At 36.3% G+C, this 22,445-nt stretch overlaps 2 protein-coding genes across 8 annotated transcripts in view; one reads left to right on the top strand and one right to left on the bottom strand.

The window, feature by feature from the left end:
- Window positions 1-42: 42 nt before the first annotated feature.
- RAG2 (recombination activating 2) lies at window positions 43-6,224 on the bottom strand. Of its 2 annotated transcripts, XM_076002027.1 has the most exons (3): window positions 6,090-6,224; window positions 2,518-2,708; window positions 43-1,906 (listed from the first exon to the last, which is right to left on the bottom strand). In XM_076002027.1, the coding sequence occupies exon 3, from the start codon at window positions 1,876-1,878 to the stop codon at window positions 295-297; it is 1,584 nt and encodes a 527-aa protein (XP_075858142.1). In that variant the 5' UTR covers window positions 1,879-1,906; window positions 2,518-2,708; window positions 6,090-6,224; the 3' UTR covers window positions 43-294. The 2 variants fall into 2 exon arrangements, with proteins under 2 accessions (XP_075858142.1, XP_075858143.1); XM_076002028.1 differs by lacking the exon at window positions 2,518-2,708.
- The window catches only part of IFTAP (intraflagellar transport associated protein), a 56,415-nt gene continuing 36,164 nt past the window's right edge, over window positions 2,195-22,445 (top strand). Inside the window, exons 1-3 of one of the 6 annotated variants that reach the window (XM_012738730.2) lie at window positions 2,603-2,791; window positions 5,634-5,710; window positions 16,109-16,264. In XM_012738730.2, coding sequence (XP_012594184.2) covers window positions 16,132-16,264 — 133 coding nt within the window. In that variant the 5' untranslated portion in view covers window positions 2,603-2,791; window positions 5,634-5,710; window positions 16,109-16,131. Of the gene's footprint in view, window positions 2,309-2,361; window positions 2,487-2,602; window positions 2,792-5,633; window positions 5,711-16,108; window positions 16,265-22,445 lie in introns of those variants that run through there. The other 5 variants (XM_012738729.3, XM_012738733.3, XM_012738732.3 and 2 more) reach the window with 5 other exon arrangements.

Genomic DNA, 22,445 nt, shown 5'->3' with positions numbered 1-22,445 from the left:
AGCCTAGGCAAGAAAGCGAGACTCTGTCTCAAAAAAAAAAAAAAAAAATAAGATCAGAAATCTTCATATAAGAATAAATGAGTAGATTATTTGAGTAAAATATTTTCAAAATATATAGGTTCTAGAATGACTGAATTTAGCACTACATTATAAGCATTTCCACATGGCACTTAATTAAAAGAAAACATAGGCATTTTAATAAACAAAAATAAGTATATAATTTTTTATCATTATGATTCTTTAAAGTAGATTAAAAAATTCATATGCACTTGAATTTGAAAGGCTTTTGCAAAACTAATCAAACAACCTTCTAAGAAAGGATTTCTTGGCAGGAGTCAAGACTTTCCCAGAACCTTTTTTACGGAGGGATTTCATTGGAGGCTTTTTTAAGGGTAGGACTCTTTTAGGGGTATGTAGTGCTCTTGCAATCCCCACATGCTCATTGCAGTAATACTTGTTGCTTCCTGCTGACAGATGGACGAGCGTGCGTTCTGCCAGATCCATGCACTGGGCATGGACCCAGTGCCCATCTCCATGGGAACAGTAGATCATGGCAGGTTTGTTGAGCTCAGTTGAATAGAATGGTACCCAAGTGTTGATATCCACATCACAGGTAGGGCAGCATGTAATCCAATAGCCTGTCTCAGACTCATCTTCCTCATCATCTTCATTATAGGTGTCAAATTCATCATCACCATCAAAACTATATGCTTCTGCACTGAAGCAAAATTCTTCTGAGTCTTCAAAGGGAGTAGAGTCCCCTGGATCGTCTGTTGATGTCTGACTATTTGTGAATGCTTTCTGATCTTCATTCACATCATCTTCAGCACATTTCAACGTATAGAAATAGAATGCTTCTGAAACAGCTTGTTTATTATCTCCTGGTATGCCAAGAAAAATAGTTCCATTTCCCATGTTGCTTCCAAACCATATCTTGCTGTGTTTAATGTCTGGGGACCAATCTGGGGTCTCCATCTCACGAATTTCTATTTTGTTGTCTGCTAAAGAGACAATGTTGCAAATCATTCTTTTCTGATTTTCAAGCTGATAGCCACCAACAATAACAAATTCATCATTGTTAATTTGAGTCCGGATTGCACTGGAGACAGAGATTCCTCCTGTTAAGACTGTGCAATTAATAGCTGGGCTACCCAAGGGAAGATCAACCCTTATTCTGTACAGGTTGGCAGGGCGGATGTTATTGGCAAGTGAATGTCCTCCTAAAATATAGATGGTATCATTTCTGGCAATAGAGACATGAAAAGACAGCCCATCCTGAAGTTCTGGAAGAATATATGATGTAGCACACCCAAATTCAAAATCCACGAGGAAAACATGTGGCAGGCAGTCAGCTACACTATTCCATTTTTCTGTGATTCTTTGGGTAGAAGGCATGTACGACCGTCCTCCAAAGAGAACACCCATACTTTTCCCTCGACTATACACCACATCAATAGAATGACCATATCTGGCTTCAGGAACATCTCCTACCAAGTCTTTCTCCATGCAGCGAAAAGTAACTTTTTTGTTGTTCTTGCAAACAACAGACATGACATAAATCTTATCTGAAAGTTCATTGTTTGGTGTTTTCCCTCCGTGGATGATATATTGATGTTTTTCAGACTCTAAGCTACCTTTGACCATGCACGTGGCTGGGTAGCGAAGAGGAGGAAGGTAGCAGGAATCCTTAGAGAAAACTGCAGGCTTCAGTTTGAGATTGTTATGCTTTATATCAAAATGGAAAACTCCAGTGGGGCAGGATCTCTTGGGCCAGCCTTTTTGACCAAAGAAGAAAACTTGCCCATCGAAATTCATCAGTGAGAAGCCTGGTTGAATTAAGGCCATGTTGTTACTGACTGTTACCATCTGCAGTGACATATTTTCTGATAGTGGGTAGATCTTTTATCTGAAAGAATTACAAAATAAAATGACTTAGAGTATCTCTTCATATAAATCACTGTATTTACAGTCCTCACATATAAAAAGCACGTTTAGAGAAGAAGTCCTCCCACAAGCTTACTGTGGGACCGAATAAATAAAATCCAGGGAATTCGGCCAGCAAAATCCACAGAACCTTCCTGCCTAATGCCTATCCAAGCAGCTGGGACATGTTTTAGAGATGGACTATCCTCCCTTAGATTTCAGGGAATTGTAGTCCTTTTCCTCAAAGAGTTACACCACACATCAGCCCAAAGAACTACATTTCCCAGGAATCCGTTCTCTACGGGGATGTGTAGCTACAGATAATTTGTCTTTGTTGCTTTGAGAGAGGAGACTCCTAGCATGTATGTGAATAAAGACGCCAAAGGTGCGACGTGACTAGATGGGAACCAAGGCGAAAAACTGGGGAACGGGAGGCGAGAGTGGCTGCATTCACATCCGGGTTATGGGAAGGGAAGGCTACCGCACCAGGAGCGCGGTGTCGGGCAAACCCTGGCCCGGGTGCTGCTGCAGCCTCTCCTGGGGACTCTGAAACAGGTGACCCGGTAGGAACTGCTTCTGCCCGTGAGCGGTTGCCTGGAAACCGCAGTCTGAAGGGACGCCCCGGCAGAGGTGTCGTTACGGACTCCTGCCTGGACGCTTTGGAGCGCGACTCAGAATTGAACCGCTGAGGCTCCCTGGGTTGCTGGGGCAGGGAGTGGAAGGGGGTTGCGAGGTTACAAAAGCTGTGACTGTCTTGCAGAACCAAAAGATGAGTCCCTGAATACCTAGAGTGCAGGAGAGAAATGGCCTGAAAGCGATTTTTACTATTCCCACATTTAGTAAATGGAAGTACAGTTACTAGACTTTTGTAAGTGCCACTTAAAGGTCCTTTGTTTTCTTTACTGCATTTATTTCTGATTTTAGAGTTCTTTTAGGGAAGCAGAGAACCTTCCTGAATACATCTCCCCTACTCTAGGAAAATAGAGTTAGTGGCAGTTGTTTCAGATCTCTTTCCAGCCCAAGAACTTTGAGGTACTTCTTTGATAATTCTCTAGTAAGCAGGCACTAAGCAAAGAAGTGTTAGAATTAGTCAGGATTTCATATTTGTATTATAACAAAAAGGGTATTTACCAGGTGAAGTAAGCTTGATAAATTTTTATTTTATTATTACCTACTTTAGAGAGATGTGAAATACACTCCCTGTTTCAGTGTAAGTCCTAGGCACCAAATGTTAAAGGTAACAAAGCAGTACAAATTCCTTGACTGTTAAGAGTAAATAGTTAATATACTTCAAAAGTAATATAAAACAGTGGCTAAGAGTATGGGCTCTGAATACTGACTGACAAGATTCAAATCCTGTGTCACTAACTACATGACTTTAGGGAAGTTATTTAACCGCTCTGTGCCTCAGTTTCCTCATCTGAAAATTAAGATAATTTTACCTATCTCATATTGATGTCAGTTATGATTAGTATTTTTTTTTTTTTTAAGAGACAGTGCCTTGCTCTTTTGCCCAGGCTGGAGTGCAGTGGCTCAACATAGCTCACCACACCCTCCAACTTCTGGGCTCAAGTGATTCTTATGCTTTGGCCTTCCAGAGTGCTGGGATTATAGGCATGATCCACCGTGCCTGGCTTGATTAGTAATTTAATACATGTAAAGCGCTTAGAACAGGGCTTCTCACACAGTAAGCGATAGTTGTTATTATTATAATTATTCTTGAACTTACCAAAAGTAAGGCTGTTAGTGCACAATAACTTGCCAGTAATGGTGGCTGGTATTTAAAGTGTTGGAGGGGATTAGAAGGGGCTTTAGGATCTGGAAATCAGGTCAATGGGTATAGATGAATAAACTTTTGAACAAATAAGTGGACAAATATATAAGATGAGGGTGCTGGTGGTGATTTCAATTTAATTAACATAATCCATTTTTCTTGTTGCCCTTTCTCTAACCCTACATAATTATGCAGGCTGTGAAGTTGGATTTTCTGAGTCCAAATATGGGCTATCACACTTAGTTGCTGTGGAACCACCTTGAGAAAATTATTTTTCTCTCTATTATTTTTTATCTGCAAAATGGGGGTAAATTAGTACCTATTCATTGGTTTGTTTTGAGAAATAAATGGGATAGCACATGTAAGTCACAGCACGGTGCCTGGCACATAAATACTCAATACATGTTAGTTGATGCTATGATTTATTTTTATCCTTCCTGCAAATGTTCCTTGGACCATTTGGTCACTCCAATGAGGTGTTTTGTTTTGTTTTCCCCTGAAGCACTTCTGTAGATCAGGTGTAATTAATAGCTAAATAATCTCTGGTACTTATGATTTTCAGTTTTACTTGGGAGATTCCTCAAGGTGTGATCTTTTAGCAATCATCTTCTGGGTTATTAAACAAAATGAGGAAATGGTGCCTGGGAAGGATTATTACCAAAGTTGTAAAAGCAAGCCTCTCTCTTCCTCAGACCATGGTTGTTTGTAGATTCAGCAAACAACCTGCTTATGAAATAACCTGGGCAAGTGTTTTATTTATTCATGGCCTATCCCAGTCTACATAAGAGAAGGCACTTGAGTAACTAAGAAAACGCTATTCATAGGAATAAAAGAAAATACTGTTGACCCTCAATTCAGTAAATGAAAACCAAAAGTGATTAAGCTCATCAGGATGAGTGATTATTCTGAGAGAGTTGTCCCATTTTCGGTGGAGGGCACACCAAAACCGAAGCTTGCTTGTGTCAAACACCCATCAAGTCTTATTGGGATATAAAGCAAGCTATACAGGGCTAATGCATTTCATATCTGAAGGGGTTCTCCAAGAACACTTGCTTTTAAACAGCAAGCTTTTAAAATAATGTGTTCACCATTGGCTTAATTTTAAGATTGTTTATAGGGTTTTTGGCTTCTTGTAAGTGAAAACATGGTTAGAGTAGATTAAACAGAAACATTTTTCTTGGACAGAAAGAAGATTGCCCATTTTTGTAGCTTAGTCTAGGTCCCTAAAGACCTAGGGAATAGGGTTTTTGACCTGTTCTCCCTTTGATGCTCTGTTCTTTGTTCACTTCATAATATCTGGGCCCTAAAAACAGTGGTAAAGTTTACTATTGCTCAGATGAGTTACCTCCTCTTGAACACAGTTCAAGAGTTTGTGTATTTAATTTTTAGATTACCCATTTTAAGCAGATGATATATATATGTATATATATATTTTTTACAGAATAAACAGGAACATTGAAAGTGTTTTCACATTATTTTGCCATATTTTTTGAAATTTTGCATTACTGATTTGAATATGTTTTCACTGGAGTAGTCTATTGCATCTCTCCCATGGTTTTAATGTGACTATATTAGGCCCATCTTAGTTTTTAAAATGAGTTTTTAAAAGATTATACTAGATCTAAAATAACCTACTGAAGTGTTTTTCTTTAAATAGGCTAGATAAAAACAGGCAGATTTTTAAAAATAAGATACTGTTCTGCAACAGAGGGAAGTTTCAAAGTCAACACATTAAAGATTCTTTTTAAACGACAGAAATATAGGACCAATAAACTTATACAATTTTCCCAACCCCATGCTAACATTTCTCAGCAGGGAGATTTTCATTTATTCACTGTGAAGCTAGGGCACAGTTGAGTATGAAAAGAGGACTAATGGTATGAGGTCTGGGTTTGTAGTTTCCTGTGTCTGAACTGTCTTTTACTTTCTTCCAAAGAAAGGTACTGTACTCTGAAGCATTAAATCTTGCTGATCAGTGCTGCCCATGTTTTCTTGATTGCTCCAGAATAGCAGGTAACCTCATGTAATTGCAGATATTTAGTGCATGAATTAACATTATCTTGCACAGTTAATCAGGTTTGAGGCATACATTATTTAATTTTTGCTGGCAGTAAAACCAAGATTAGGTCTTCCTTCCTATACTTATGCCAGAGAAGGATTTATGTACAATGAGATAAATGATAATGCTTTGAAGGTCTGGGAATTAAATCCTTGCAGCAGCCTGAGAACAAAAAGCCCCACATTTTCCAAATTCTACATCATCTTTTCCCCATCTAGACACCCAATCCACCTGTAACTAACAGATTGCCAAAGTATGGCATCATTCCCTTAAAGTTTACAAACACAGGCTCCCATCTTTTAGCTTTGGTAGAAATGAAGGTATTGGACCTACCTGAAGGCCAGAGGGGCTGCCTACCCCTCTCTGATTCTTTGCTGCTAAACCGGGTATTAAATGTCAGCACTTGGGGAAGATTCACTGACTGCCCACTGTGACTGTGGCAAGCAGGAGGCTGGCAGCAAAGGGAGTGTGTATGTGTGCCTACAGATGTTCTCATGAACACTGATCTAACGGGAGTAACTGACTGTGACCTTTTTTTTTTTTTTTTTTTCTCTTTAGATAGTTGAGAGAGATATCCACCAGGGTATGTCCTCAAGATTTAACTATTTCATTACTAGCAACAGTGGAAACAATTCATTTGCAAAGACAAAAAAATATTTGGTTGAAACTTGATTTTTTAAAATTAAAAACATTTTAGAAAAACACAGAAAAAATGACTATAATTACTATGGTTTAGAGGAATACTGTTGTGAATCAAATGGGTAATCATTTTTCCTAAAGCAAAGACTACTAATACCAATGTTAGTCATTTTAACTTTGAATTGCTCTTTTGTGTGTAGTATTGCACAGTGTAATGATTAAGAAAATGGGCGTTGGGGTCAAGCTGGTGTGGTTTTCTCGGCCAGCTCTGCCATTGCCAGGTGAAGTCATCTTAACCCTTAAGCCTCTGTTTCTCCATCTCTGAAATGGGGGTAATAGAAATATTTACCTCAAAACATTTTGGGGAAAAGATTAAATGAGATAGTGTACATATAGTACTCAGCCAAAGAAGTATAAAATAAAATGAAAACTACCTTTTTATTTTTTAATAGTTGTATAAAATGACATCAAGTAAATGTAACACAATTTACCCAATCTCCCACTATGTTTGATCATTTAATCAGTTTCCATGTGGTGTAGATGATAGACTGTAGTGACGAGAGGTAGACAAATCTGGGTTTGGGTCTCAATTCTGTCACTAGCTGAGTGACGTTTCTGAGCTTCAATTTTCTTATCTTTAAAATGAGAATCATGCCCACCTTATTGTAAAGATTATTGATATAAAGTGTCTGGTATATAGATTTACACAATTAATCCTGCTTAATGGTGGTGATGCTATATTTGTATAAGTGACTTTTTCTTTTTGCAAAATTATAGAATATATTTTCAGGGTTGATTTTTTCTTTTTTAAACAGATATGTAGCTTAATCACTTGGTGTTTCTCATCATTTGAAATGTTGGTCAATTTTTAAAAAGCATCATCATCTCGTCTTATTCCTTCTATGACAATTTTTTGTTTGCCTACAAAAGGGTATTGTTTAGTTCTCTAATCTATTTATGGTGTTATATAATGATTATGACCCTTGAAATTACAGCAACAATAATGACACTTTCATAAAGTTGATATATTGGATATCTTCAGTATAAATACAAAATAAGAAATTCAAAATAGAAACCATGGGTAGGTTTAGGCAAGTGTTTTAGCCTTTGAATTTTACTAACATCAAAAAGCAGGCAATTTGCAGCATAACAATTAGTTGCTGAATGGGTTAGTTGTCTTCTGAGGAGGCTGGAAATTAGTAACACATTTGGAAACAGGTTTTAAGACTCTGAGTTCTTGCCACACCATTAGGAGAGCATTAGGTTTGCAGTAATCTTAGCTAGGGTCCCTGATTTCCCAAAGTCCTCAGCATAGAAACTAAATACAAAATAATAAACCCTATTTGTTGGGCATTCACTGTGTACAAAATCATGTGGAGAGTTAGGGGAAAAAGAAAAAAATCAGACATAGGTCTTGCCCTTAAAGAACATACATGATGGTAGGATTGTGGATGAACATGCCTTACATTCATCCCACCTTCAACTTTTCTTTAAAGTTCTTAAAAGTTCATCAAGAAATCACAGTTATAGGTTATTCAGCCCATTCTTAAGCCTTGAGGCAGAATCAAAATCAAACTCCTATTAGAATATATTGATTTATTCCTTCCTAAATAAAAAAAAACCCATTGGGCAATCAAAGTATACAAGTCAGTATAATTTCAGAGCAGAATATCCTTTATTTCACAGGAGAGATAAAATACTTAGTAACAGAATATACTGGACAAAAAAGGAAACATAATTGGAAAAAAAGAGATTGAAGACAACTTTAAGCCCAATCCCTTTATTTTTACATTCAAACTACTTACGGCCAGAAAAGTCACACAGCTTCAGGAGTCTGTGTACGTGGTGGGTTGTGGGGCGGCAGAGGAGAAACCCTGCTTTGTGAACTCATAATAGTGCATTTCAAGAAACGTAGTGTACTTCTTGAGCATTTCTATCCCCGTTTTATAAATGAAACAACTTAAACTGCATTGTCACTTAATGAGTGACAAGTGTTTGAAATAAGGTCAGCGGCAACTTTTCATAGCATTAGGATAAGCATAGACAATTATTACTCCTAAAAACGGCTGATTTTTAAGGAAATCATATAAATAGAATTGGAAAGGGAGATGTTTGGCTTGTTGAATGAGTTCTACAATAGGAGCCACAACTGAAACTGGCACAGAAGAGAAAAGAGGAAGGAAAAGGAAATATATAGAAGGAAGCAATCTACAGTTAGTATGATGGATTGTCAAGAGAAGAACATGACAAGTGACTTGACATTTTTTATTTAAAGCAATTAATTAAATATAGTCACTGGACCAGAATGACTAGTATCTTTCTATAAAAGCTTCATGATCTCTGATTTAAGGTGGACTGTTTGCTTTAAAACAAAACGGGGAAAATTTGCAGAGGAGTTTTATAATGTTATGCAGGAAAAAATTAACTTAAAATTTTTATTTTTAGAGAAGGAAGAGAGTTTGTGATTCTTAATTTCTGCCTTTGAGTATGGAAATCATGTTGGCAAAAAGAAATTTTATGTCTGTGCAGGTGTATGTTATGTTCTGTACGTTGAGGCAGAATTGCAAATAAAGTGTTGAGAAATTGGAAGCTGGGGAAGCTCTGTATTACCTCTTAAAGCCCATTTATTATTCCACAGTCATAGGAATTTAGAATTAAAAATAGCTGGAAAACATCTCTAAAAATCTTATCTTTTAAGAGAATACCAAATGAAAAGGTTGGTTTTATTTGCTAGATCTGGCATTTTGAAACACTTAGAAATGAATTCCTACAGACAGAATTGATTTAGTTCAGTTGGTCTACACCTGCTCCTAACCAGCTGTGTGGGTTTTGTTTCAAAGTAGGCTTTTGGTAATGTAAGAGTGCTGTGCACTGTGCAGGTGGCTGACAGGCTCAGGAAGTTAGAGAGAAGGGGATATCTTTAGTTAAGAGTTGTTACCTTTGTGTCACAGTTGTTATGTAGCACAAGTAAAATAAGCATTAATGAGACATTGTATCCCATGTGAAGGTGGGATTACATTTGAGCTAATAAATCTTTTATGATTGAAGTATTATTGTATGATTATAGAGCTATAAAGTTAACTCAGAAAACCTACTGCCTTATGGATTCACAGCTTTATTAGCAATCTTGAAAAAAATGTTCATTGAAATACTCACCATTATCATCCACACTTCACTGATACAGTTGATAATATTTCTGAGGCTAAGAGATCAGTTTTGTACAGTGTTGAAATATGTGTATGGTACATTTTTCTTGATAAATATACTAGTCTAGAGGTCAGTTAGCATGCTTCTATTTGGAAGCACACTAGGAGTTTTGTTAGCGAGTGAAGGTTGGTTGTTTACTTGAGATTACACACAACTCTAAATTCTTCAAAAAAGCAAATAAAGCAAATAAAGAACCAAATATGATAGTTAAAAGGCAGTATTACTGATTTTGAAAACAATAGTTTCCTAATATTTGTATTATAAGTATATCCTGCATAGTCCATGTACACAGTTAATCTGTTCTTAAAAAGTGATAGGGAGTAGGGAGAGAAAGTCCAAATTCTTAAATTTTTGCATTTTTCTTTGTTTAATGGAATTAATAACTGTGTAATTGAAAACAGTCTAATACTTGGTTGGCCTGCCTCAGTGAGTCAATGCAGACATTTCTGGATTGACTTAGACAGCTGAGAGGAAGAGTATATTTTGGGAAATAAAATTGATTTTATACAATCTGCTGATGAACAGAAAGTTTTAATGAATGATAACCTCCAGAAACCTCATTACGTTAGCTTGGATGAATGCACAGGAAAGGGAAGCAAATTTTTCAAGAGAAAAGTTTCTGCATAAGCATGTAATTTTATAGATTAGTATTCCCATCTCCCAAAGCCTTCTGCAGAGGAGAGACAACACACCTGTGTCCCAGCATTCTGGGTACACTTTTAGTGGTAAAACTTTCCTTTTCCTAAATCTTTTTTGCCTTAATTGGCTTATCCTTCTTATCTGATCCTTTCCTCCTTTTTAAACATTCTCATTTGAAATAATTATAGATTCACAGGCTAAATTCACAGGGGGTTGCAAAGAAATATACAGGGAGGTCCTCTGCATCCTTGATCCAGCCTTTTGCAATGTTAACATCTCACCTAACTATGGTTATATGTAAAAATTGAAGTTATTCCTGTTACAAAAATGGAGTCCTGTATAGAACATGTAAATTATAAACCTTTTTAGGGAAGGAACTAAATCTATTTTGTTAAGATAACCTTTGTGATATCTATGTTTATGGTAAGTATGTAACTGAACCCATGTATTTAAAATTATATGTAGTTTTTAGTATGAATGTGTTCTTTCTATCTTTTCCTGAAGGTGAGATTTTGTCATAGAAAAATGTATAACTGTTAAGATAATACTTAATTTCTAAGATTGCTGCATGGAAGACAACACATCTCACTCCTAAAGCTTTGTAGTCAACGATAATCCCAACGTTTTTCCTACCTCCCCTCAAATACTTCCTTTAATATTCACTGCAGAGAGTTGTACCTGTATAGAAATCTAGTTGCTTATACCATCAACTTTTTTGGTGATAATGAAGAGTTCTGTGCCTTTAAAGTGTTAGAAAAGACTCTTGATAAAAGCTTACAACTTGAAGTGCAGTGAATTCTTTGATGCTAGAATTATATGTTTTTTTATCTTATCCTGATAAAAAACACTAAAGGAGTTTAGTTTTTTTTCTGTTTTGTAAGATATGTTTTGTTTTTATTTCTGCTTTTTTCCTTATTCCTTTTATCTATTTCTTTGTTTTCTTGTCTGTATTGGTGGGTCTCTAACATAATATGCATGTGCTCAGCCTCAAGGTGTTTTGTACATTATTGGGGAACTGGATGTAGTTGGAGACAGGGAAATACCCATTCAGGGTGAGATTGCTACTTTGTGCTTAATTTCCTGCTGACTTCAGGTAGACCTTAAAGTTCATAATCATGAGCATCTCATTACTATGTATGATATGAAAATCACATGTTACTGCTAATCAATAGAGTCATTAGTCGACAGAAATCCCACCTGAACTTTCTTTCCCAGATTCATTCATTTATTCTCTATGATTGGACTAGATAACTTTCCGGTTTCTCTCAACTCAGATAATCTGAATTTCTGTCACTGGATTTCATTCTTTCTTTTTGATACTATTTAAAAGACATAAAAAAAATTAGAGGATGTAAAATCATTGTAGTTCAGTCAAGGAAGAAGAAATCAGTTCATACGAGGTCTCTTCTGTCATATCTGTGCAGTCATATTAAATCCGTGCAGTTAGAGTATAATTTGATATTTGGGAGACTTGACCATTTACACAAATATAAAATGACACCCACTCTGTGAAGTACAAAGGTTTATGGTCTCATTTCCTTAGATACGGTGAATTATTTTGATAATATCTCATCTTTTCTGCAGAACAGTAGGTTCTTAGCAGAACTATAAAAATTTGTATAAGTGGGCTTTGATAGACCCTGCACAACCTTTAAAAATGTGTTATTATTTATTGTTTTCAAGTAGCAGTGGTAAACCTCACAGTTTTTTAAAAATCTTTTTTGCAGACATATGACCTTCTGTGTTAAAAAGCACTTTGAGGCCGGGCGCTGTGGCTCACGCCTGTAATCCTAGCTCTTGGGAGGCCGAGGCGGGCGGATTGCTCAAGGTCAGGAGTTCAAAACCAGCCTGAGCAAGAGCGAGACCCCGTCTCTACTATAAATAGAAAGAAATTAATTGGCCAACTAATATATATATAAAAAATTAGCCGGGCATGGTGGCGCATGCCTGTAGTCCCAGCTACCTGGGAGGCTGAGGCAGAAGGATCACTCCAGCCCAGGAGTTTGAGGTTGCTGTGAGCTAGGCTGATGCCACGGCACTCACTCTAGCCTGGGCAACAAAGTGAGACTCTGTCTCAAAAAAAAAAAAAAAAAAAAAAAAAAAGGCACTTTGAGAAAAGACTAGCTCATGGCAACTTGCTTCTATGGGGTTACCACTGTTGTCTCTGAAAGTTGCATTTTGTTTGGGTAAGTTCATTAAGCAGGAATTTGAAGATAAATATCAAAGATGTGCTAAATCAGTGGTGACAATTTCATGTACCATATTCTATAATAATGTCCTTTCAGAAAGCACATAGCATTAACTAGCTTAGGTGGTTTCATTATTCGATAGTAGAAAACAGGACTTCAGGGAGGTTATGTGATTTATCTCGCTGTCTCAGTGACTTGGTAAGAAGAGAAACCTGTTAATAGCCAGGCCTGTGATCTTCAAGTGAAGTTTAGTAGTCCAAGGAGCAGTGCATACTCCCTGCATTTCCCTTTAGAGCCTATGATTGTGAAAATGTTACTTATGATTTACCCATAGATATTTATGCACATTCACTTCTCATCAGAATATGTTCTGGATCTTTCATGTGGACCTCAAAGCTTTATAACATAAAAACCAAAACAAAAAATCCTGTTATCCAAGCAAGCCTCTCTCCCTCTCTCAGAAAAATACTTCATGATAAAAACAAAAGTACATGAATGGTAACTGAAAAAGCATTACTTCCTTCTAGAAAACCACTAGGATTTGCATAAACCACTTGACTGTCTGGCAAATGATTATGATTATCTGCTCTGTCAGTCCCTGAGGATTTTTAACATTAGGTTATTTGTATTTTTATAGAAAAGGAAAGTTCTACATTTGAAGATTGATATTGTTAAACTCTTCAAATAATGGCAGTTTGTAAAACTGGACATTACGAAAGTCTTAAAAAAGTTAATAAAAACATTACATCTCTTCTGTATTATAATAATCACATGAATAAAATTAAAGGCCTTGAAGGATTTTGAATTTGTGCTGGTACAGCCTATTAATTGTTTGCCATTAGTACCACTGAGATGTGTTAAGAGGAAATACAATATACCAATCTGAGAACTGGAAAGGAAATTTAAAGGAATTTCTGTTATCACACTTACAGCATTCATGAGAAGATACAGCAACAGAAACCACAACCTGGATGCTTCTCTTTGGTATTTGTTTGCTGAAGTAGATTACCAGAGATAGTTTGAGGAAGAGATTTAATACAATACACTGTTAGAATTTTGCTGGGCTCCAATTCTGGAAAAGCAGACTGACATTGAAATTCTTATAATCAAGTACATGTCCTACTGATAGTGAAATAATAGCCACCTTTGGGTTTATTTACTGTTATTTATTATCTAGCTACTGGAAGCATAATTTATTAAGCTTTACATTGCTGAAGCCTGGCAGTGTTACAGGTAAATTGCATAAGCCATAACTGATGCTTTTTTGTATATCTAATTTTTCAGGTACAAACAGCTTGAAACAGTTTCTTTCATTCTTAAGTTGGTACTCAGCTATGCTTTTAATTTTTGCTCAGTCCTCTACAACACTATGCTTTATCTAGAGTTGTAATGCATAGGGAATTATCTTGATTTATATTTAGGTAACATCAGTGCCTTCAAAATAGTGGTCACAGTCATAACAGGTCTTTGTGTGGGCAGATGACAGACTGCTAAGACTGATTCATCATCATTATGATGGCTGACACTTTTTGAGGTGCCACACATACTCATTTAATCTTCATAGCAATCCTGTGAGGTATGTGTATCTTCGCAGTTCCCCTGGGGTCAGATGCGTTTCCAAATTCAGAATTTTTTGGAATTTAGAAAGATAATCAGTGCATATACCATGTATTAAAGAGAACCTCCAGCGGGTCTTAGAAAAGCACCTCATATGCAAGCCCATTAGTATTTCTGCAGGGAAACATATGAATAGTAACAATGAGTAGACTAAATAAAAGCCATAAATACTCTCAGTGTTGGTTCAATCAGATTTCGCCACCAAATGCATTTGAGCATCATCTTCTGAAAACACGTTTTTCTTAGCTTTTTGGTATTTTGGAATTGAGGATAAGGAAATATAGGCCTGTACGATTATAATAGCATTTTATAGGTGAGGGAAAACTGAGGTCATGTAACTTGCTTAGTGCTACAGAGTACGTGGAAGTCCTGGGGGCCGTGACTGACTATATAGCCATTGAAAGAATAGGCTAGACGTGTACATTCTGAAGTTGTGATATGTTCATCATAACTTGTTAAATGAAAGCTGCAAAGACTAACATACATAATATGTTACCATTTTTAGAAAAAATTTCTATCATTCTGAATAAACATTATAGAGAAAGATTTAGAAATATATTCATTAAACTCTTGATAGAATTTACCTCTGATGATTGGAATTGGCAGGATCAGGAGATAATTAAGAGTGTCTTCACATTTTTCTGTTATATATCTGTGTCATTTGTATTTTTTAAATGACGAGTAAATATATAAAGGAAAAGTGGGAGAAAAAGTTAACAGATAACAGAATTTTACTCATTTCAGAAAAATAGAAGGAAGCTTTGTGCTCTCTTCCTACCATGTAATAGTATTGGAGAACTGCACCTTTATATTGTTTCTCACGCATTCTACTGGCCACTTAAGCAGTAATTACTCTTCTGTAGATAGCCAATTTCCTCAAAGCGATGTAAGAATAATATTTTATAGAGAATGAATGAGTGGAGTTTAACAACTCCATTTTGTTTGCCTGCCGCTCACCTCCTGCTGCGTGGGGAATTTTTTCCACAGACCGGACCGGGGTAGGGGTAGGGGTGGGGCCACAGTGGAGCTCTGTGCCCCAGTTCCTAATAGGCCACGGGCTGGTACCAGTCTGTGGGGCCCACAGCAGTAGAGGACACAGAAATATATGTAACTACTTCAAATACAGCATGATAAATGTAACAATTAGTGCAGAGGCAGCAGAGAAATTATGATGAACTCTTCCTGCGGTGGTGGGAGATGGAAGGGTAAAGCCTTCAGAGAGAAACTGAATTCTGAGCTGGGTTTTGAGAAAGAAATTTTTTCAGTGAATGCAATGAGAAGATTGACAGAGGACAGTATGGCCTTGTTCAAATATTTGAAAGGATGTCATGTACAAGAAGGATTGAAATTATTCTGTACAATCTCAGGGGCTAAGGAACCAGTTGAGGTAGCGTAGAGGGAGATAGATTTAGGCTCAATTTTAGAAGTTTTTAATAGAGCTGTCCAAAGGCTTCTTTGCAATGTTCAGAGTCCCCAGTCCCTGAATGTGTTAAAGCACAGGAAAGTCAACTGTTTGTCAGCAATAGTAAGGGGAGAGAGGTCACACGATGGATGGAGTCTAGGATCAGACTCCAAGAACTGGCACTTGCATGTACTGGCCCTGTGGCCTTAGCTAAGATTGTTATCATAACAGAAAGAAAAGTGCTCAGAGCAGCTTCTGGTACATAGAAACTGCTAAATAAATTGCTAATAAATATTAGCTATTATTGTTGTCATTGGATGGGTGATTAGTTGAGGTACTCTTTAAAGTTCTAACCTTGAAAGACTTAGAATTTCTAATTGTGTAATTGGGTAACAGTATTCTTGTCAATGAAGAAGATTGTAATGAGGTGACTGAAGCAAAAAATAAAATTGTGATACTTAACAGTTCAGCAGCAAAGTTTTATTCACAAATAAAACTTTATTTATGAGTAAAACTTTGGTTTCTTGAATGAGAGATCATTGCTGTAGTAATTGCCTTATTCTGTCCTTTTGGAGCCTTGGAATTCTCCCACCAGAATATTTTCAGAGGGACTGGTACTGCATAACTCTCTCTAGCTAATGTTTTTCTTTCTCTTGTAGATAAAGTGGCCTCGTGAATAGGAATGCCTGCCCAAATATCAGGATCGGAGATAATGGATGAAGATCGATTAATTGAAGAAGTCTTGGATAAGTTTGTTAATTGTCATGAGCAAACATATGAAGAATTTCTGAGCACTTTTACTCACCTTTCAAAAGGTAAAATGAAGAAGTAAACTCTGCAATAGTAGAGATAAAGAATTGTATTATAAGTCTTTGTTGCCTTTTCAGAAAGACTAATGAGCATTCATTCAATTCCCTTGATCAGGTAATTCTTATTAGGGCATTTGTGACTGCTGCATGTAAATACTAATGTCTTCATACATCCAAGAGGTCAGGGCCATTGAATTTGATAACTAAAAATGACCTGAGAAATCCTTCAGTATAATCCCTTCATTTTATTTTTTTTTATAATCCCTTCATTTTATTTTTTTTAAGAAAGGCAAGCACAAAGAGTGGAGGTTGTTAAAGGCATATTTACGACTTAAGAAATAAACCATAGTATAGGCTGTGGACTTACACTGCACACATTTGGATCCTGGAATCACTACTTACTTGCTATGTAACCTTGAAGGAGTGGTTATTGACTAAAGGGGAATAATAATAGCACTTCCCTCAAAGGTTAATGAAGGTTGTGGTAGTCCATTCTGTGTTGCTATAAAGGAATACCTGAGACTGGGTAAGTTATAAAGAAGAGAGGTTTATTTGGCCTGCAGTTCTGCAGACGGTACAAGCACGGTGCCAAGCACTGCTTCTGGTGAGGGGTTCAGGGAGCTTCCAGTCAGGGTAGAAGGCAAAGGGGGAACAGGTGTGTCACATGGTAAAAGAAGGAGCAAGAGACGGGGGAGGGGACACCCATGCTCTTTCAAACAACCAGCTCTCGTGTGAATTGATGGAGCAAGAACTTACTCCTTGCCGTGGGAGGGCACCAGGACATTCATGAGGGATCCGCCCCCATGACCCAAATCATGGGTCATGATGATTGGGCCAATCATCCAAACCATATCAAAGGTTAATTGAGATAATCCTCTTAGCATCATGACTAGCACATAGATAAGTACTTACTGAATGCTGGATATTGTTATTGTTGCGGTGCTGCTGCTGCTGTAGTTTCTGTAGAATAGAAACAACCCTTTAGACTGGAGGTGATAAACTGTAGCCTAAAGGCTGAACCCGTGTTGTGTGTTTTATAATATGCTTTGTTCGCCTCATCCAGTGTTATTGTTCATTAATTGAGGCAACATTTAAAAGTTGGGGAATTTTACATTCAAATCTTGATTTGCATTTTTTTCTGGATCAAGTGAGAAGATCTGTTATTTCCCTCATGGCACTATAAGATGGAGTGCAGGAGCCCTTGCCCTGTGAGCTCCCTAGTTTGCCGTGCTCTCTGGCACTCACATAGTCTGCAAATGTGTGCATACGCTGTCTGCTTCATTCACTTAAGTGGCTCCTGTAGGCATTTGAGTTCTGGGTTCTGCTTTAGATTGCCATCAGCTTGCTTTCAACCTTGACCTTTTTGGGATCATCAACCCACATTTTTTAGGCCATTGGTTCCCTACCTCATTGCACATCAGACTTGCCTGAGGAGCTTTTAGAACATACTGATACCAGCTCTGCTGGCACCAGGGAATCTGTATTTTATAAAAGCTCCTCTGCTGATTCTAATGTACCCAAGGTAGAGAACAGGGAGTTTCATAATCTCTGAGGTGATGACACTTTTAAGATGCCTGACTTCAAAGTCATCACCCATGTGTCCCAAACAAATGTAAAAGAAGGTTCCTTATAATGAAGAAAAAGAAACATGATCTTACCTTTTTCTTTTATCATGCAAGATAGAATATCAGAGATATCTGTTTGGCTTACACTTAAGAGTTTGTGTTTATACTTAAGAGAAATAGAGAATTTAGGAAATAACTAGTTAACTTTGGGGCTGTCTGTGAATGATCTACTTTGCCATAATATGTAGATCAAATTAATCTTGAGAATGGCCAAATCATCTTTTAGCCTATGAACCTGGGTTTAGGAAGATTCTTACTTTCTCTGGGCCTAATGATTTAGTTCCTGTTTTCTGGACCCCAACATGGCAGTATGAATGGTTGGGATGGTGGTAGAAACAAGGGTAAAACTGGCAGAATTAGTGAATTTTGATATGCCAATGACATTTTGATAAACCAAATTATTTTGGAAATTATCGGTAAGGCTGACTTTATTTTTGTACCTTGAAAGAGTAAAAACTTTTTAAGGACTTTGATATTATAAGGGGGTTATAATACATTTGTTTTTGTGATAAAGGGTCTATTCTGTATTCAAATTCTGGTATGATCATTGCATGCTGAGAAGGAAACTGTTGGAGATACGGTGACTTCATTTGGAGTTCAGTTTTGGGGTCCAAATTGAGCTGAAATAAATGATGATGCAAGTCACATAAACTGCATCTCCAAGCACACTAGTTATTTTTTCCTTTCAAAATATCCCTAGGCGCCAGTTCACATTATAAACTAATGACCTGAAAAAATTCCTCTTAAAGCACAAAGAATTGTTGAGTTCAAAAATGTGTCTTAAATCAGTAAGTGTCCCTTTCTTCCCCTGAAACATTTAAATACCTTCTGAAAAACCAAACAGGGCTCAGGGACAGGCCTGTGAGTTGAGTGATAGCCAGCAGAATTGATCAAGGTACATATGGTTAGTTTTGTTTGAGAAAGACATTAAAGTTATTTCTTCAAAGTTCCCATTTCTTCCCTTCTTTCTAGACCCTTCATTTGCCTCCATGCATTTAGTTGCTTTGCTGATAAACAGTGGGTCTTTTCTGTTAAAGTGGTTATCACCATGCATACTTATGTACGTTTCTTTACTAAGTTTAGTTTCTAAAGTCCATTACCATTTCGACTGATTGACTGTTCTATTTATTTTTATAATAGTTATACGCCAGAATGCTTATGGGATTCATTTTCTTTCCAAGAGTGTTAAAAGGGTCAGTAATCCTATTAAAAATATTTCCCTGGAAAAAATTAAATTATAGCCTTATTGAAAGAAATTTCACATTACTGCTTCAGACTCTTGGAAAACAGTTGGAGACATAATGTTGTAGCATAATTCTCGCTATAGTACATTCATATTGATCATGTTTTGCAGTTTTTTCTTTTTTAAAGCAACTCTAGGTTTTTAAACCATGGTGCATATTTGATAATAAGTACAGTGTTCTATCATAATGTTTAAAGAGGCATATTAATTATTGGTTTTAAACAGTTATAATTGAATTCTCAGTAGTGTCTTCAGTTGAAAAGGGTAAATCAGGTTGTAAGGTAGGTATTAGAAAATCAGCCTGCAGATCTTTTTCCTTATTCGTCAAGACATTATTATATTGTTGACATTATTGTAGGTAAAGATTAGCAACTAAGAGTCAATCTTTTGTATCTCAGTTTCTTTGTGAACATAATTTATAGGACTTTCTAGGATATCTGCCTAAAGGGAAAAAAGTCTTTTTTCCTCTTCTGTCACATTTCTCTCTCTTTTTAGGATATAAAACACAAATGTGAATATTTACATTTGATTTTTTGTTAAATAATTCATTAATTCTGCGAGTATCTTGTTATGGTTTAGGTATCATTTTAGTTGCTGAAGATTCAGAAATAAGTAAGATGTAGTTTGTGTTCTCAAGCACTCACAGTCCAGTGGGAGAGATACATAAGTAAGCAGGAGATTGAACTAATGCATGCTAATTACCATAATGGAGAGAAGCACAGAGTGTCGCTGTGAGAGCTGGTGGGAGGGCCACCCAGACTGTAGTGGGAGGGAGGGCTGTGAAGTCTACCCACTGGAGGGGATCCCTGCAGTGAGTCTGGAATAACCATTGAACCCAAACTTGCCTTGGGTCCCAAGACATTAAGTAGAGCACAGAAAGGTTTGACAGAAAAGAGCTGACAATGGCAGATGTTATCATAAAATGCTTGCATGGTCCTTTTGAGTCATGGTTCCATTGATTTTAGTACTGATATATATATGCATCTCCTTTAAACAGTAAGTCTTCAAGATGAAGATGTAGCCTTGCTTTAGTAAGGTTTAGAGTTACTCCTAAACTGCTGAAAGTAAAAGGCAGTTTCTTTTATTTTCCTTCCACACCAGGATTACCACATGATCCAGTTTGGAAAGCATTTGCTCCTACCTTTTAGAGTGGTAGTTTTACTGCTCATGTTTCTGGCAAACAGAAATTATATAATTAAGTAGTCAGGGACTTAGAACTGGACATTAAATCTTTTTAACTCTATTTTGTTAAATATGGTAACTGTGGGGAATTACGGTAGTTATTTCCAATTTTTTTTTTCTCTCTCTCAAATGCCAGTATTGTTCTGATTCTGTGCTTCAGGCTAAATAATTAATTTCTGTGAAAATTTCCTATCTTACCAACTATGCAACTTAAAATAGTTTGGAAATTGAAATGAATCTACTGTGATTTTATGATTAACCTTTAAATAAGTCTTTGTTTTTCAGCGTCTTCATTTTACTCTTAAAATATCTAGGATCCAGTTTTCCAAGTGAGTCTATAGTTTAACAGCTTTCTATTCACTGCCATATTTGTCTACTTTAACCTATTTTCATCTGTATTATCAAAGATTTTATTTCAGATTCTGATGTTTAATTTCATTTTCTTTATGCTATTCTCATTTCACGACAGTAGTTTGTGTTTTTAGCATTCTATTGTTCTTTTAACATATCTTTGAAAAAAATTCTCATCAACTCACCCTCCCTTTTTCTTTTCACACTTGTTAATGTTTGAATTAAATTTCCCATTAGGTGTAGAACATTGTGTTTCTGAATGTTCAGGACAAATGTCCATGCCTGTGGATTTATAAACTGGTGCTAGTCTGGCCTTTGATAGTTTCAATCTTTTGGAGTTTCAAACTGTTGAATAGGTTTCAATTTTTCTCAGATTTTAATAATATAGTGTAATCATAGAGAGTTTAATCTATATTTACTTTATTCACATTTATTTATTTATTTATTTATTTTTGTCCTTTTTTCCAGCATATTATGGGGGTACAAATGTTAACGTTACATACATTTAGTTATTTAAGGAGCAGTGCTAATGCTTTTCCACTATTACAGATTTCAGGAATGTATAATTGCCTATGATTTATTATCATCCAGTACAGTAGCTACTGGCCACGTATCACTATTGAATACTTGAAGTGTGGCTAGTGCTACCCAGGAGCTGAGTTTTAAATATTATTTTACTTAAATTAAAAATCTGATATTCAATGCAGTTATTGGAAAACTTTTAAAGTTGTTGGGGACAAGTTTGGTATGTAAATCAGCTTTTTAAAATGTAAATTTTATGAAATTTAAGTACAGATCAAGTAAACCTGATGAAAATTTGGAACCTGAATTGAGATATGCCATAAGTATAAAGCATACACTGAATTTGGGAGACTTGTATAAAAATAGAATGTAAAATACCTCAATAACCTATATTAACTATATTTGAAATGATAATGTTTTGGAAAATTAGTTTAAATAAGATATATTATTGAAATTAACTTTATTTATTAATTATTATTATTATTATTATTTTGGTCACCATAAGAGTCTGGCTCTGTCAACCTGGGTAGAATGCAGTGGCATCACTGTCATTGTAGCTCATTGGAACCTCAAACTCCTGAGCTCAAGCAATCCTCCTGCCTCAGCCTCCCGAGTAGCTGGGACTACAGGTGTCAGCCATGATGCCTGGCTAATTTTTCTATCTTTAGTAGAGATGGGGTCCTGGTCTTGCTCAGGCTGGTCTTGAATGCCTGAGCTCAAGCAATCCTCCTCTCTTGGCCTCCCAGAGTGCTAGGATTACAGGCTTGAGCTACCACATCCAGCCTATTTATTTAACCCTTTAAATGTATCTAGTTGAAAACTTAAAACCACATATGTGGCTTAGATTATATTTCTGTTGAGCAGTGCTGCTATACACCAGTAGTTCTCAAACTTGACTGAATATCAGAAAGACTTTTATGATGGCAAACTTTTATAAAAATACATGTTAATATTTCTAGGCTTTTGGCTTATTAAATCAGACTGTGTTGTGAGGGGCCTAAACTTTTTATATTCCCAAGGCTCTCTAAATGATTCTGATTTACATTAGTTTTAAGAACCAGTGATTTAGATTTCAAATTCTCATAATTACAGTCCCTTAAAAAGAAGGACTATTGGTACTCCTTTAATATATCAGATAATTGCTTAAAGTTTGTTTCTCTTTAAATTGTAGAGTTGAAGTAGACAGGCTAGTGCTCTTTATTTTAGATTCACTTATTGATATATTCACTAAGCATTTGTCTTGAATAACTTATTTAATTGCCAC

The sequence above is a fragment of the Microcebus murinus genome, chromosome 4, assembly GCF_040939455.1.
Source record: "Microcebus murinus isolate Inina chromosome 4, M.murinus_Inina_mat1.0, whole genome shotgun sequence".
NCBI lineage: Eukaryota > Metazoa > Chordata > Mammalia > Primates > Cheirogaleidae > Microcebus > Microcebus murinus.
The sequence above is the reverse complement of the archived record's forward strand: the minus strand, read 5'-3'. Positions and strand labels throughout refer to the sequence as shown.